At 38.1% G+C, this 18,278-nt stretch overlaps 1 protein-coding gene across 4 annotated transcripts in view; it reads right to left on the bottom strand.

The window, feature by feature from the left end:
• Nucleotides 1–3,265: 3,265 nt before the first annotated feature.
• Nucleotides 3,266–18,278, bottom strand: part of ehbp1 (EH domain binding protein 1) — a 138,918-nt gene continuing 123,905 nt past the window's right edge. For all 4 annotated transcript variants that reach the window (XM_016487971.1, XM_016487972.1, XM_016487974.1 and 1 more), the window contains 4 exons: nucleotides 10,688–10,787; nucleotides 9,649–9,722; nucleotides 3,984–4,098; nucleotides 3,266–3,673 (listed from right to left, as the gene is read on the bottom strand). In XM_016487971.1, the coding sequence (XP_016343457.1) occupies nucleotides 3,583–3,673; nucleotides 3,984–4,098; nucleotides 9,649–9,722; nucleotides 10,688–10,787 (380 nt within the window). In that variant the 3' untranslated portion in view covers nucleotides 3,266–3,582. The remainder of the gene's footprint in view (nucleotides 3,674–3,983; nucleotides 4,099–9,648; nucleotides 9,723–10,687; nucleotides 10,788–18,278) is intronic.

Raw genomic sequence — 18,278 nt, 5'->3', positions numbered from 1 at the left:
ACGGTAACAGAATATCACGGAGGGCGCGGTGTTTCCTTAACTGTTTCTGAAAGACTCAGAAGATCTTAATAAGGCTTCGCTCGGTCCTTTTGTTGATCTCACAAAATCAACTCATTCTAATTGAGGCCTGAGCTGAAAGCGACCTAATGTTCAAAGCAAGTGACCGCCGGAGGAACGTAATTACATTTTTACTATATGGGGCATCCAATCAAAGGCCGGGCGGCTTTACACGTTCTTCTATAGATCAGCAAAGTCATCGACAAAAGTAGCCTATACTCTTGGGAGTAACAGAGATGCCGCTGTTAGCCGTCAATAGATGCGAAAAAACTAAAGGGAAAGTTATTGGATACTGCATAGAAGTATGGAATGCACATATTAAATGTTTATACTGCCTGTTTAAAGCACAAGTGTTGGCACCAGGCCACCAAAAAGGCCGATTCCACCTGTTCTTACACTATTTACACGGATAATAATAACAAAATGTGATCCCAAATGCACACAATATAAATATATACAATTCCTGCATTTTGTCCGTTTGCTATTTAATCTCTCGGCCCTGATGTTGCCAAGACCCGTGATAAAGCCAGAAAAAGTATCACGTTATCAGGTTGCAAGAAGCTTTTGTAATAAGAGTATTTTGTCTAATCCCAAATTGCAGCCGAATTTTCTAAATGCTGAGCTCGTAAATCTCGGGATTAGAGGAGGCGAGAAGAGGAGGGGGAAAAGTTTGGTTTCTTTAGCCGGCAGGATGGGAGCGGGTCGGCGATGTTGTCGGTCCTTATTAAAACGACGATGCATAAAATACGATATTGAAGCTCGTACAGAAGGCTCGGTACCGATTCCCCCGGTGTATTTTAGGACGAGGGAAGGATTTTCGGCGGTCGAGGGGCTTCGTGAAGTCCAACAGCACAACACCTGAAGTCAGGCCGTGGACTTCAAAGCAGCTGGATCCACAGAACGCGCTCGGGGACTCGCGCTGAGATGCTCTACTTTTAGCACCGTTTTGGAGAGCTCCTTTTTTATAAGAATATCTATTTTAAAAGCTTTTTAAAATGCATTTTTTTCCACTAAACATACTGTTGGTTTGAGCCTGAAAACAATGATCAACGATCAGGTAAGGGAATTAATTGTGCATTGTGGCAATGCTACTGCATGTGAATGTGTGAACTAGAACGACCCAGATCACGTGTTTATTATTATTTTTATTTAAATCTTTATATTTGTTTGTGTTAGTGAAATGCACAGAAAATGCCAGAGGTATCTAAACTTTCTTATAGTTGCGTAGCTGAAACAGAACATTAAATGAGTTCTAATATAATGTAAGAAAGCCCAAATGCATGAAATATTTTCATCATGAAATTGAATTTATATATTTAATTTATTTTTACAAAAAAAAAAAAAAGCGCTTTGAACAGATAGGCTACTCATAAAAAGTGCAATAAAAAGACAGTTACTTTAAGCGTTTTCCAAAAGTAAAATATTAATATTCCATCTCACGTTTTACTGGGACAAATCAGATGTATAGAAACACACCTTGTATTAAATTAGGCATCTGAATGGACAGCAAAACAGTTAAAAGCGGTCATTTTTAGATATGAACACCACGCTACCGTTTCATCGGGATTACACGGAGCCCACCACAGGTCTAATGCATCAAATTATGACATGCGTTTCAAGCGACTCACAGGCTCAAACTCTCCGATTAGTAAAGGCAGCAAACAAACGTCCTTTCTGTCGCCATGTAATGGTTTGTGAGCGCCAATAAGTGCCTACTATTCAGAAGATTACAGTCATCTGTGATAACTGCAAAATAATAAAAACAAAACGCCCGGGGGTGGGGGAACGGAGGACTACAGTTGGACCCAACCATCAGCAAATTAATGTAAAAGTATTAGAAAGAAAGAAGGACTAAGGGAGGACGTCAGCTGTCAAAACGTATTTTGCTCGTTAAATGGAGGATGCGAGGCTGCGGTGATGGCTCTTTGGCTGAGAATGAAGTGTCTGAGGGAAAACAGATGCTCTGGACAGAGAGAGTCTGCCTTAATCTCCCTCTAAGGAACGACCTCAAACAAAACAAAACGCAAACATTCATTTAGAAATAACCGTAAAACGCAGGGGAATTTTCGCAGTCCCTCTTGAGTGCCTGTAAATGGTTTTAATTGCAAAAAAAAAAAAAAAAAAAAGAACTTCCGTAGTGTTTCGTCAAAGTGCGACTTCATAAAGTTTTATTAAAAGAAACGATTGTCTGAAACGTCAGTACAGTCAGAACCTGATGAAAAACATATATTCAAGTGATTATTAAACCAGTAGGCCAAAAATAATAGGGTAAATCTATGTAATAATGACAGAAAAAAATATGCAATTATTCGGACAATTTAAATAAAAACGAACAGAATTGCATAAACGACAGAATGAAATAAATGCGTTGAAAAAAATTATATCATAAGTTTATTCACTATCAGCTGAATAAAGATGATGACACAAAATTTGCTGTAGAAATACAAAGCCAAATCCTTCAGCAACACCCAAAACCACACGAGCTGCTGTTTGATTCGAGTATGAAATCATTTGGATTTTATTTAACAGCGATATTTATAGTACAGTGGAATAAATAAACCGGTGATGCTCATACAATAAAGACGTGAAACGTAAATATGCGGACAAGAAAAGCCTTCCTTCTAACTATACAATAAATATTAAAGTCCTTAAGCAAATGTACAGGATTGTGAAGATGGTTACTTTAAAAAACGTCTTAAACAGTAATAAAAGCAAATAGTAATAAATTACACTGATCGTGACTGCTTCTGAAAATAAAGTTTTTTTCCAAGCCTCCAACAGTGAAATGAAATGTACAACACGACCGTTTATTTTTCTATATGCACTTGCAGTATTTCACTCTTCTCACTAAAGCAAGCTCAATGTTTGGTAAACATATTCAACAAAAAACACAAAATATATTTTTGAAAACAAAACAATATTTGAGTCCCCCTTCTCAAATATTCTACACGTATAAAGTTGAGTAATTAAAACATTTCAGTTCGTTAGAGGAGAATGTTGACAGATTTTCTTAAAACTGAAATGTGATATGATTTTGAAACCAAATCCTATTCACAAACAGGAAATGTCCCCAGTTTAAATGCTGTACCGAAACTTTGAGTTATAATTTCCTGTAAGAAATTGAAACACATTCGGAAGGCTTTGAATGCTTTAATGTTGAGATTAATCAAGAATTAGAATGGATTTAACTATTTAGTCAAAGTTTTCAAAATTGTACAGCTTTGCATCTCCTCAAATATTAGTTCCTTAAGTACCTTGTTTGTGAAATCCAACAAAGCAAACCTAATAATAATAAAGTTTTTGTATTCGTTTATGTGAAATAATAAATCTCTCAGGTATTAATAAAACAGGATGCATCCCAGGGCATTCAGCAGTTCTTAAGCCCTTAATGATAACAAACAGATCTACATATGAAGATTTAAAACAACAATAATAAAGTGTATGCTGTGGTCTCTATGACAAAAATACATTTCAAGACTTTGTAATGTACGTCATCTTGCTCCTTTTTTGCTTGGGAAATGGCCGTCACTGAAGAACACACTTCTCCTCTTTCTTTGCCATCTTGCCTTTGTTCTGTTCCAGGGTTCTCTCCAGGTGTTCGTCTTCCTCCTCAGCCCTACCGACACACACACAGGATCAAAGGTCATGGACACGGACACAGGAGAATGCCACCTGCACCTCCAGCACCAATGACCTGCACTGTGTCTGAACAGCTTCAGAGTCATTTTGGCTCTTGAAATATTCACAAGGCCTCTCTGCCTGACTCCATCCCCCCCACAAACCACCTAAACATGCTTGGTGGCAAAGCGAATGTGGGTGACTGCAAACTTTGGCCTTTAAAACCCTCTCTGAACCACGCTATAGGGCCTGGAGAACTAATCCTGGCTCTGACAATCCCACAATGCCTTGCAACAAGGAAGACTTACTCTTTCTCCTGGGCATCTAGGTCTCGAACCAGTGCGTCACGTTTGTTGACCAGTATGACCAGCTCATCCAGCAGCAGCTGCTCTCTGCGTTTTTGCGCCTCCGTCTTCTGCCAGTCTGGAAGATGGAAAGGAAAAATGGAATCCTGGAAACAAGACTTAAGGGGATAGTTAATCCGAAAATGACAGTTCTTTCATCATTTACTCACCCTCATGTCATTCCTAATTTGAAAAATAGCTGTTTTTTGTGTCCATACAATGAAACCCATTGGGCTCCATTGACTTTCAAAATATCGTATTTTGTGTTCCACAAAAAAAAAAAAAGTCATACAGGTTTGGAATGACATGAGGGTGAGGAAATGATGCCAGAATTGGTTGAACTATCCCTTTAAAGACAGACATCATATACTGGCTCTTAGTGACAAAGACATCACAGTCCCGTGATCAAATATTCAGAAAAAGAAAATGTAGACCGTAATGTTGTTGAGTTATTGTGAAGTTGTACCAGGGCACCCACAGGTGGGTATGTATGGAGAGCAGCCACATGGTGGAATTCAGACAGAAAGGATCTGATAACACGAGTGAATGCGAGGACAGTACATTGAGTACACTAATTGCTTTCAGACGCCTCAAAACGGCTCCCGAAGAGACACACTGATGCCATTTCTAAGATTGAATCGCATATAAATACATTAGAATTCAGATTTTTTTCACTTAATCACACAGTTCCATAATCTGGAAAAAAAAGGACTTAAATGTTTAAGTCCATATGTGGTTTCTGAAAACAAATGACATAAATCCAAAGTTTAAAAGGTGTGTGACTATAGCGAAGGTCTCTGTGAGGTGACCTGCTCCTGTCTTCCCTGCCAACAACGGGTCTGAAATATCAGCCAGGCAGACGAGATCAGGCCTTACTGATACCAGTGCAGATTAGGGCCCTGCTCACAGCCAAGGGGAAGTTATCTTGCCGGGCCTATTCTTCAGCCCGCTTTAAGAACAGACTGTACTAGTGTTTTTACACTGCTTTATTAGTGCTCCCTCATGCACACAGACTCACAAAAACACACACACACAAAATCAACTTCTCTTGTTATAGGGAGACTAATTTTGACACATTCGACCTTCTGAAAAGTCTACCCTTAAAATAAGTGTATTTCATTAGAATTAAATATTTCTGTTGCAGTTGTGAGAAATTGCAGTGTGGTGCTGAGAGCGCCGTTGGTCCTAAAAGCCCTTCTCCTTGCTCTCGTTTAACCTCTTTGGCTTTGAAGTGAAGCACAGTGGCAAAATGAACACAGTTCCAATATTTGAAAGTTATTTGGCCCCCAGCAGCTAAATGAAAGTCTTTGGTGTTCAGAGAGGCTAATGCTAAATATTTGAGAGGATTTGTCTCAGCTTTAACAAATTTGCAGAATTTTAAAAGCTGCAGGAAGGAAAATGAAAAAGGGGGATTTTGTACTTTAAAAAGCAATTTAGTGAAAAACAAACAAATATGAAGTTGAATTTTCTGTTATACTAGCAACGCAACACAGGCCGGTCGTTTCCTGTGTGCCCACAGTGCTGACCGCATTTAACATCCTACAGGCCAGACTGTTTATCCTGCATCGCTCTCCATACGTTCTCTGTCTTTCACGACTCTCCTTTTAATTCGCTCTGTCGTTTCTGCTACCCCTCTGTCAAAAACGACAATGCCTACTTCACAAAGACCTGCCTGGAGGCTACGACCAACAAAAACTTCTCCTGCATGTCCCAAAGAGGTAGAGAGAAAAAGCCCCTCAACTCTTTACCTCCTCCTCCTGTTCCCCTTCAGCATTCTCAGCCAAAAAGCCACAGATCCTCCCCTGCACCTCCGGCAGAGGACGCATGCAGCTGTCAATCAAGCGGGAGTGGCACCGCCTCCCTCATTAAGAAGGTAAACAATGAATATGGACACAGAGGGACACGGCAGAGTAAACGAGCAATCGCCAAAAAACACTAACGGAAGCTGCTGCCTCCTTCTTCTCTCTTTTCCTCAAAGAAGTGATGGATGAAGGCTATTTGGAGATGGAGATGGTGGTGTTGGTGGGGGGGTCAATCCTTTTTGGATTACTCCCCTCTTTCTCTCTCTCTCTCTCATTGCCCTGGGCAATCACGTTAAAACTCACATGGTTGGTGCTTATTCAGATAACCCTAACAATGCACACCAATGGTAACCATGTGAGCACTCACAACCCACAGAAGAATGCGCTGGTTCAAATCCCCATGACCCTCCTCCACAGCAAAATTTATTCAAGAGTGCAACCTGCTCGGCAGCTTCAGGAGGCACAGAGCTTCTTCTGAGAGTTCTGCTGAAATATCACTAAACACAAACTTCACACACATGCTCTGCTCGCTTTAGTGTACGGACACACGAAGCAAACTTTTGGACACAATGGAGAGTTTTTTTGGTTAGAACTTTTTTCGGAGGAAATAAGAGGAAATATGTAGTGTTGGAGGAATCCAGGGAAAAATGCATGATCTTATTACAGCAGATTTGGGCGAGTCTTGGGCAGGCTGGGAGCTCCGGCGTAAGATGGAGCTGGAGAGAAGCCAGCTGGGAATGAGACAAAGACCAACATGGAAAACCATGACAAGGAGGATGATGGGACAACAGTTCCTGGATTCTTACCACGCTATCCCCAAACCACATCTCCCATCTGCTATATCAGATACAAATAAAGTGACTATCAAAAACAAACCAAATACACAATGTCTTTGTCTAAATGTTTGAATCACTAATCTGCATCTTGTGTTTTTGTGCATGCATATGAGTGATGTAACTAATTTGGTTTTTGAGAAATGGGAAAAAATTAAACTACGCGAGGTTAAAATGCTGAGGAAAAACAACCTGTACATCATTTCAGTAAAATTATACAGCATATCATTTATGATATCAACTACTGCCAAATACAGATAATTATCACTTAAATCCAAATGGTTTTAAGAAATTCTAAATGCAGGAAACACAGCCGACTACACAAATACAATCATCTATTAGGTGCAGTAATATAAAAGTGGACATTGAGAGTCAAATGCAGAAAGCGACAGCTAAATGGAAATGAATACAGATTTCAGTGAATAGTGTAGAATGAGAAAGTGTCGTCTCGCCTTATCTCCAGTTCCAGTCAACTAGCAATCTTGAAAGAGTTTGCAACATCATCAAAGCCGGCCATTTGATAGGATTCTCACACTGCACCCAATCAATCTGAGGAATACGGCAGCCCAGACATGTAACAAAGCTCAAATAGATTTACAAATGGGGTTGTAGGGGGATAAGCCCTTGCACAGGATTACATATTGATTTTAAACATATAAAAAAGCTTATCATATAAAACCGTAACAACAAAACTGGGGGACCTATGCAGAAATCCCTCTGCAAAAAGGAGCGTCCACTTTCAAATATAACGCCCCGGAGTGCACCGCATTTGAGGAAAGAAAGAAATAGGGAGAGGGGAGGGGAAAAAAAGACGAATTTGAGAGAAAGCGTGTGTGCATGGCAGGCAGATAAAAAGGGCAAAAAGGATCAATTTAGAAGCAGAGAAATAGGAGTCATGGCATATTGTGGAAGGCCTCGCCACTTTTCTTTGCCTCCCCACAGCGGAGCACAGACTGAAGGGGTTATCGTTTAGCTGACATTAACACTCACCCTGTTTGCTCTACACATTTAACTGAATCCTTCCCGTCTTTTAAACCTGCCTTTAATTTCTAAAATATTTTCTTTCCCTTTCTGGTGTCCACAGGCTTCAGCTCTAATAGTGTGTAATGCAACAGGCAACAAGTGTACCTGAATTTAAGTCAGTGAGTAATGATATCTACAGTATTAATATTTATTTAAAACAGAGCAAACTGATCCAACTGACAAAGGTTGTTCCATATGTCATGCTAGTCAGGGATAATCTATCTATCTATCTATCTATCTATCTATCTATAAAACCTTCAAATGCTTTAAAAATGTTTAAATAAGGCTTTGCTGAACTAAAATTTAAAGTTTGTCTTGATAAACTATGGCTTTCTAGTTAAAAATTAGTTATATGTACTCCTTTTAATTGTACTTTATACTCAAATGTAAATTCAAAACTCAATTCTGCATCCTGTTTGCCACCTCAGTTGCTGTGCACTTATTTGAGCAGTCAGCATGAAAACATTTAGGACACTTAGAATGGAGAAATCAAATAGTTGATGACATTTTGTGAAAAAAAAAAGATATGTAAAATGCTCTAAATGTTACTCAAACCTCTCCATGAGTCATCAATATGAGGCTTCAATATTACTCATCTCCAGGTCACAGTGACTAGATTCTCCTCTGCACAATCGTGGGGTCAAGAAGGGTGAGTATTTTTCTCTATCAGCAAGGGAGTGTGCACTGATATATGAGAAAGAGTGTGTGTGTGTGTGCGCCTGTCTGAACGCCTCAGCCGCTACACTGCCAATGTCATCAGCTGACCAAGCAAATCAGCAATTACCTGTCTGCATTGGCTGGGCGTGAGAGCCCGTTGGGGCTCCAAATAAGACACGGACCTCCTCACCAGCAGCTCAGAACTATCTCTGACTCGCTTCAGAAACACCCTGACTCTGAATGCCAAGTGCTGAGCCTCATGGGAGAAAGAGAGAGAGAGAGGGAGCAAGGGAGATAAAGTGAGAAAGAGAGAAAATAACTGTGAGTGATAATTCAACAGGTAGCAGTGTGTGGACTGATAGGGTTGTTACAAGCAGCAGGGACTGAATTACCACTGCCGTGGACGGACCCCGTCACCCTTGCACATCCAGACCAATATTTGTAACTCACTCCATGTTCACTGATAAGTGGACACAAGGCTGAGGCACTTCAACATCTGAACGTTATTAGCTTAAATTCTTTTTATCGGGCTCAGCATTTAGCGTTCAGTATCATGGCGTCTCTCAGCATGGAGGAATCTTTCAGAAACAAGACAGAAGCATGTCAAAATATTGAGATGAACCATGTTGATCTGCCACGGTGAAGCCCTGGAGGTGAGAAAGCATGTGGCGAATACGGGGAGCATCACAATATGGGGAGCTATGCTCTCTGCTTGGCTATTCATGTCCACTGTCAACCTCTCCGAACTAATTAGAATTGATTTATGATGGATCAGCTAGCTTATCAGGAGCAGGAAGAAATTACCATGGCTAGCCAAGGGGTGAGAGGGTCACCATCGAATTGTAAAATCAATTTGCATTGATTGTAAAAGGTTAATTTTGCGAAAGAGGACACAGTCAAAGGGATTAAACTTAACCAGACAACTTTGATACCGCACAATAGGCTTTATTTTTTACTTTCCTTACCTGTCTGTATAACACACTCAAAAAGCTTATGCGAGTGCGTTCTTTGACACCCCGAGGCACATCACAGAGATTTAATATTGACGTGGAAGTGACATCTGCACTTTTGGCTGTAATACTTACGGTTTAGAGAGTAAATCATATATATTGTGTCCAATCCAAGGGTGAATTTGTAAGATCTACATTAATAAAGGGAGCTAAAACAATTGGCAGCGCTATTGAATCAGGGCTGGGTGGGCGGAACCACATCTGAGGTGTCAAAGAGCAGGTTTAATTAAGCAGGAGAGGATCTTTGCCTTTCACAGAGCACCTCACAAATTCACCCCCAAATCCCTCTTTCACTCCCTCTTACCTTCAATCGCCAGCATTGCCCTTAATTCTCGGTTTAGTAGCTCAAAGCGTCTCTCCAGATCGTGTTCCTTCTCCCTGGGCAAGTTGTAAAAGTTCATCAATATGTTAATTACTAAATCATTAAACACTTAAAGAAACCTTTAATAAACATTGATTCGTGAACTCGCCAACACCTTCCCTACCTCACATTAATCTACTGCAAATAAGTGATACACAAACAGGAACAGAGGGGGCCGAGAGCGGGGAAACGGCGGTGGGGGGGAAAAGCGGGCGGGCGGTTGGAGTATCACGCGGCAAATTAAATTTCGCCACTTTCAAATGTATTGGAACTGAGCTAACTCTGTCCCTAATAGAATTTGTCCTTCACAGCCTGTTCAGCGACTAAAAAGAAATGAAAGAAAGAGAAATTATCAAGGCCCTTTTAATTGAGCACTTAAAAAGCCCTTTTCCAGTGATATAATGTGATTAGAATACTTCAATCTGTCATTTGTGAGAGCTTTGATACTCTGTCTCTTTCTTCTCCTCTCTCTCTCTCACTCTTTATGCAGAATGAACAGCTGCCCAGATTTCTGTACGTCTCACTCTCACTTTTAAAGAAAAGGATGAAAGGTTTAAAAAATGAGCATTATCATCTTTTGAGGCAAAAAAAAAAAAAACTGTCAAAGCAGTTAAAAAAAGAGGGTAAATATGTGGGTTATTGTCATAATGGCTTCCTCTTTTAGATGAATGAAGTCATTTTTTCAATTCTTCTTTTTTTTTGGTCGATCCAATTCTCATAATGGGTGGAATAATACAGTCTTTGAAATCACATTATTGCAGACGCGTCCGTACTGATTTGCCATTTTGTCTGCTTTACGGTGGAGGGCCGCTGTGGGAGGGGTGGAAGTGAATGAGGGGCCCGACCTTCTGACTGGGCTCAGGTCTCCTGGGAAAATCATTTCAAGTGTGGGTCTCAACATATTATAGGTGTGTGTGCTCAGAGACTACCGCTTCCATTGGTAAGGGTTGGAGAAAGAGAGAAAGGGTAAACATGAACTCACAGCAGAGAGAGCTGGTTCTGTCGGCGGATCAGAGCGTTCTTCTTATTGACAAGCGTAAACCATTCCTGCATCATGGATTCTTCCTCTTCCTTATTATTCTCTGAAGACACACATACACAGAAAACCTTAGCATGTAAAACTTTATTATAACATTCTTATCATATTAAAAAAACATTGATGTGATGCAGGGTTTTTTAAACTAGGTCTGGGGACCCCCAGTGGGCCATAAATCGGTGCTAGGCCTGCATCAAAAAACAAAAAAAAAAACAACAACAACAACAACAACAACAACAACCTTAAAATAAAATACCTTAAAATATCTGGAAATATCTTAAATTATCTTGAAATAAAATAAATAACATTAAATAAAATAAAAGTACAGAATTGAACATTTTTACCATTTCATCATGAGATTAAATAACAGATTATTTTTGTATATAGTCAAAAATTCTCACTAATTACTCAGGCATGCTACATGTCTATAGATAATAATTAGCCAACCATTCACGTTCCTGCCAGTTAAACCTCCATAAAACAATTTAATTTCCAAAGTCTCACCCAGTTCTTTAAACAGACACCTTAACAGAGAGAAACACACACACACACACACACACACACACACAGACTTTTGACCGACTTTCTCTGGCATGGATAAGTTAAGCACTTTTCTCACTCCTCCAACCAGTATAAAGTGCATCAAACAAGATTATCTGACCGGCTTTTCTCAACATCGCAGACTCACACGCATATTAGGAAGCCATCCAGATATGTGTTGACTACCTACTGTACATATTAGACACTTCACAAGGTACTGCCATTGTCAGTAAAACAGAGATGCTTCTGGATTAGAGCAGGATTAATGCAGGTCTGTCTGTCAGGCTGGTCTTTGTGAAGCCTCAGAGCTTCAGATCTGATGTACAACCAAAAGAACATGTCCTGTGCCCGAGGCCTACATGTGCGGATGCAGAACTTACATAGTCAGAAACTACAGGTAGGGGCTCATTGCTCAAGTGACAACTAATAAACTCAATTACTCTGTTTAATTTTCCTGGTAAAAATCAACTGTTCAAATTCACTGACTCACGAGTGAGTGTATATGTATCTGCATATCTGGAGTGCAATGTACAGTAATGTTTGAAAGTTTGGGATCAGTACGATTTTTTTTGTAAATTAATACTTTTATTCAACAAGAATGCAATAAATTGATCAAAAAAGACAGCAAAGACTTTTATGTTACAAAAAGTCTATTTCAAACAAATGCTGCTCTTTTGAACTATAAGTATGCATTATGGTTTCCACCAAAATATTAAGCAGCACAACTGTTTTTAACATTGATCATACAAATGCTTCCTGAGCACCAAACCAGAATATTAGTATGATTTCTGAAGGATCATGTGACACTGAGGACAGAAGAAGTAATGACTGCTAAAAATTCAGCTTTACCATTACAGGAAATAATGAATACATTTTAAAATATATTCAAATACAAAACAGTTATTTTGAAATTATAATATTATTTTACAATATTAGTGTTTGTACTGTATTTTGGATCAAATAAATGCAGCTATTAAAGGCATTAAAAAAATCGTACCGACCCAAAACATTTGAAAAGTAGAGTAGAGTAGTTTCATCGCAGAAAGTTAATAATGCCATGAGAGATAAAGATTTCACGTTTTGTTGTTTTTGTCTGACTAAGCGATGCCATCTCAATTCAAAACTTTATTTGACCTCAGCAGGTATCAAAGGAAAGCAGACACTATAGGGTTTGGTAGTTTGGGCTGTGGGGTAAACCGGTTAAGTGGGTTCAGGAAGAATGACTCCGATGTCAGTATTCTGAGCATTTTTGTGACACTAATTATGTCTTTGAAGAGGGATGAAAGAGGAGAAAAGATGAAAGAGCCTTTAAGCTTATGTAATCACATCACCTACTCTGTGCATCTGTGATACCTGTCTGTTCCTGACAGCATCGACAACAGAATTAGCATCAGTACACAAACACGCTCGCTCTTTTTACAAATGTGAGGACTTTAAGATCAACTTTTGTAGATCTTAAGATGATAATTACAGTGCCACACCATTAAATAAAAATGTGCATTTGAGTGATCTTGGATACCCTTGATGTGCATTTAATTGTCTGTCTTACACTAAGACAATTATACTTAATATTTACAGTCATATTATACTGTCAAATGAGGTTATTAAACCAAAAAGGTATGAGAAGCCATAGCATATTGTGAATATAGAGCTGTGAAGTATTTGCAACTTCTTCAGTCATGATTATATTCAATAACAGCATGATCTTAAGTGTTTATATGCTTATTACTATATATTAAAAATAAAAATAAAAACAAATTTTTAGTAAAATCTAAAGACTATATCTTTTTGGCTAGAAGATATAGTCATAATGCAACAAAAATGGGTACAGTGTAATGAAATGGTGAACAGGTGTTTCATGTCATAGATGTTACTATATTGTGAATTTCAGCACAACTAGAATGCCGTACTGACCAATCAGAAGCCAGGACTGGATCTGTTTCAAAAACAAGCAGTATGACAGTGTGTGCGTCTGTCTGTGTGCACAGAGCCATTACGAGGACGAGGTGGGGTGACAAAGGGCGGTCCTTCAATAAGAGTCTGATGTGGGAACTTGCACCTCGGATCTTTTTTCCATCATGCTGTTGCTTGGCACCATGTGACTGTGACGCTGGTCATGTGAGAGAGACAAATCCGCTAGCCACAACAAAGCCAGCGGCGGCCCACGGTGGGACGATGGCCCTGCCACTCACCCCCACCAAAACTCCCCGGCCCTCCATCAGGGGAGCCACTCTCATGTCTGCCAGTGCCAGATGTGTGAAATTCTGTATTTGACGACAACGCAGAGTAGAAGGGAGGGAAAAAAAGAGGGGGTCCGGGATTTAGGAATCAAGCCTGGATTATTGTAGTCAACTTTTAAATAGTGCAGCTCGGAAGGGATAAAGTATGCAGTGACAGGTCATTGTAGCGACGCACAGTCAAATGAAACAAGCAAATAATAAATGGTAATATTAAGCTTGTGTGACATTGTAAGGGAATGACGGATTAGCAGCAGCATCCCGGAGGCCATTGCCGGAGCTTCAGCACTGACAGAGCCCTGACAGCATGAAAGAAGTCCTCGCTTTACCACTAAAACAAATAACACGCACACAAATACATTCTACAGCGCCAACACTTAAACTATGACATTTGCTGGGGACGACCTAAATAACTGATGTCCTGAAATTGCAAAAAGAAAAAACAAACTTGCAGTTTTTTTCTTTTTAATTTAGATTCATCTGACTTAAGGTCATGTGAAATCACCACCGCTATTTTAGCATCATTGAGATACTATTATAGTTTTTACTATTATTTTGAATGAGTTTTAATTTTTATATTATCCATCTTCATTTTAATATATACGTTTTTGTAATTGTCGTTGTTTTTGTCATTTGTAGTAGTATTTTTTTAAATGTCTATATAGTTTTTATTCATTTTATTTCAGTTTTAGTTTCTACATCAAGTTAAACTAAATTAAAACGAGAAATGTTGCCTTAAAAAAAACTTTATAACTGAAGTTTGACAAAATGAAATAATATTTATTTTTATATAATAAATATTTTTTATATTTAATTTTTTTTTTCAGTTAAAGTTTATTTTATTTCAAGGAACAATTTTGTTTTAATGGTTTTAATTTTAGTTTCAGCTTTAGTTTACTATAACAACCCTGAAGATCACAGTTAAAAATGCCACAATTCATAGTTTACAGTTTAAAATAAATCAAAATATCTCCATAGTACTAAAGTTTCACAAATATATTGAATGTAGTGACTTTTTAACCCCAAAATATGGCATTTTGATGTCTGGCTGCATCCCTTTGTGTGGTTGAACACTTTTTTTCTGCTAAATAAATGTAATAAATTTGAATTTATTAATTATAGAAATAGTTTTTTTGTTGAAGTGTATATATCTGCACTAAAATAATATTATTTTAAAGGACTGAATGGTTTTGTGCAATTCTATATAATATACTACATCTAGAAAACATCTATATTACACAGAAATTGGCATTTGTAAAATACAAATAATAAAAAAAAAGTTTGCAAATAAAAAACAAATTATATAAACAATTCTAATAAATTATCTCAAACATTTCATGAACTTTATAAAAATTATTTTCACATGATTTATTTTCTTCAGAGCACTAAATAAAATCTAATGAAAACTAAACAGAACCTGCTTCTTCTTTAGCCTGGCTGATCATTCCCAATAGCATTCACTTTGGAATGAAGAAAGGTAGTACAAAACTCAAGAGAGACTGTCACACACCCTACAGTCCACACATACACGAGCATGAGGGGCCAGGCTCGTCTGGTAGGCCCGAGGGTCTGTGTCCATGGCAGGGTGATCTGGCCCCAGTAGCCGAATCAGATTAAGATAGTCATCTCAGCTAATGCTGCATTCAAAACAGATAGCATTAATGAAATCCTAATACATTTCACAATCTTCCCCTCTTTCCTGCTAAGCTTTACTGATTATTTACTGCTACAGCACACACACATAGACGAAACAAACCGTAAGTCACCCAAATGTGAAGTTTCATGTGAATATTTTTAGGTTACATCAGCTAGATATATATACACCTGTTAAATTTCAAATACACCTCAAATAGCTCCAGACATGACTGACATGATTCCAAAATATCAATTAATTATCCGAGCTGCTTTAGCAACTGTTCTAAAAACCACAACTTGATGATATTTGGAAAAGATGAGTGTACAAGATCTTCCCAAAAGTTTCCAGAATGCCTAAATATGATTTTCATTTTCAAGGCATGTAATTAGGCAAACGCTGTGAATAGAAAATTAATTATGTGAATTTAAAGTTCTATTTTTTTTATTTTTTTATTAGAACCTTATTTAGATATTTACAGAATGATAAAAACCAAATAACTCTGAAGTAAACCTCCGCAACAGGGGGATTGTTTTGCTTGGCATTTTGTTTAATTAGAAAATTCCCCCTCATTTGATTTAGATAAAAATCTTTCTAAAGCATTAAGAAACCAGAACAATTACAAATTAATCCTGAGTCCTGCTAAGAGCTGGGTGTCTTTACTGAAGGAAAAAAAAAAAAACAGGATGGGGGTGGAGAGAAGAGGCCATAAAGAAAAGAAAAAGAAAAGAAATATATTAAACCCTGTGATCACAGCAAGCTCTTCTCATTTCTTATCCACCCGTTTTCTGTTTAATCCAATACCCATAATCCAATTTGTCTATCGGGGGGTTTGAAGGGGAAGATCTCCACTCCTCTACCACTCAATCACTTTTTGAACATTTACGATTTATTTTAAGTGGGCTGACTCTCCTCACTCGTTCATTCTGTGCGTCTGACTGCCGTTTCTCTCTTTTTTGTTGTCAGGAGTTAAAATGCATGATGTGCGACTGAGAGGAAGCTCATTAAGGCCCAGTCAGGGAGTCTTTTTGAATATGCATGAAGGCAATAATCAGATCTTCACTCGTCACTGAAGGAGAGAGTGGTGAGTACAAAAGGATTGATTTAATTACTTTGAGTGGGTCTCCAATGTGGAGAAGTCTTGTTAGCGTGGGCTGAAAGGGCCCGCGCTTGCCTTGCGCTGCTCTGATGGAAGGTAGTTTAGCTTTAACCACAATACCTAATCTCAGGATAAAGCCCCAGCCATTGTGCTTCAAGACGCCTATCACTAGTTTCAAAATGGACTGAACACATTTTCTCTTGTTGAAGCCAACCTAGTTAACCGCTAACCTTTTCCCCTGTTTGCTATTTATCTGGGGATCGGCCTCTTTAGGTGACCGAGACACTGAAAAAGCAAAAAGAAAATCTTTAAAAGCTTAAATTTACTCTACCGAAGCAAAGGTTAATTAATTTGACATTAAAATAAAGTAAAATTATCATCACAATATCTAAAACAGAATAAAAAAAACTGTAATAAATCATGGAAACATCATCACTAACCAACATATTGACACTAATGGAACATGAGCAGCCAAAGCGCATTACAATTTAATTCCTTGTGTCCCGTCACTAGGTTTTCAATTGCCACCGGTATTATTGACCTTCAGTTGCTTGCTTTGCGGCTTATGAGGAGGGATTCATAAGCGGACCGGCCTTACATCGAGGATAGAAGAACCGCAGGAGGAAAACAGGATCGCTTAAGTCGCCCTTAATGACAGAAAAGTCTTGGCTATACATACACCGTTATCATACATCCCTTCATGTAATTGTTTGAACGTTCAGTGAGGGGCTGACAGAAGATAGGCTGTACCTTAATACTCGTCTATCACCCGCCCCTCAGCGCTGTTAACACAAACAACTCCTCTGCAAACACTGCAGTCCCCCAGCTAATAGCAGACACCTCTCGCTTTATGTCGAGTTTGGCAGGGGCAAAACAAACAAATGGCAGATAACAGATTTTTTTCTCCTTTTAGTTTTTTTCCATTTAAGTAATATTTAACCAATTCTAACACGAATATGGTTCTATTACTTTAAAGCAATCTTTTGGCATGGAGAGTAACAGTGGGGACTATATGAATTTTAGCCTGGCTGTCTGAGTTAAGAACCGGAATCACAAATATGCCCATTTCTATCCGCAGCCACCTACTCTATTAAACTGTGTTTGTATTCCCCCCTTCTTTTTAATCAATAAACATTATCACAGACTGACAGCCTATCAGCTAGTGTTGGCCGTTTCTTGCTCCTTAATCCCTGGGCCGCCTGTCCACTATCGCAGCTTCACGATGAGCGTAACAGCCAAGACAGGCAGTTTACATTACAAAACAACAATTACAGTCCTCTTCACAATAGCACTTGCAACAAATAATGATGCAAAATGACAGACGGGTGGAAAACAGATGAAAAGACGCTTGATGGATAAAATGAGAGATTTTTTTAAATTGTTTGAGTCTTTACATTTATGACTGAGAATGAAACCCAAGATTTTGCAATTGCTACAGCCATGCTCTACTCCTTGAGCTACAGGAACAATAACAGATTTGAACAAAAGTATTTTTTAACACTATATATTCAAATACAATATAAATATAAATACTAAGCGATAACGACTGAAAGTGCCAGTAATTAAAATTTTATCAACAGTTGTCACCAAGTAAGGGTAACAATACAATTAAAAATCAATAATTAATAATAACTGTATATATATATATATATCAGGGGCGTAGCGATCATTTCAGAAGTGAGGGGGACTATATATATATATATATATATATATATATATATACAGCAAATTAAGTTATAGAAGAGAAATGGTACAATTAAATAAATCAATATAATTAAAAATCAATAAATAATAATAATATTATATATACAGTATATGTATATATATATATATATATATATACACAGACAGACAGACAGACAGATAGATAGATAGATAGATAGACGGATAGCAAATTAAGTTATAGAAGATAATTATTAGTAGAACAGATATAATAAAATAGAATTTTAAAAATTCACCCACCAAATTAACCCTCAAACGCAAGTATGAACCATAAAAAAAAAAAAAAAAAAAGGATTTTAACAAATG

This window comes from Sinocyclocheilus anshuiensis, unplaced genomic scaffold (assembly GCF_001515605.1).
Source record: "Sinocyclocheilus anshuiensis isolate Anshui unplaced genomic scaffold, SAMN03320099.WGS_v1.1 scaffold918, whole genome shotgun sequence".
Lineage (NCBI taxonomy): Eukaryota > Metazoa > Chordata > Actinopteri > Cypriniformes > Cyprinidae > Sinocyclocheilus > Sinocyclocheilus anshuiensis.
This window is presented reverse-complemented; position numbering and strand designations above follow the sequence as displayed.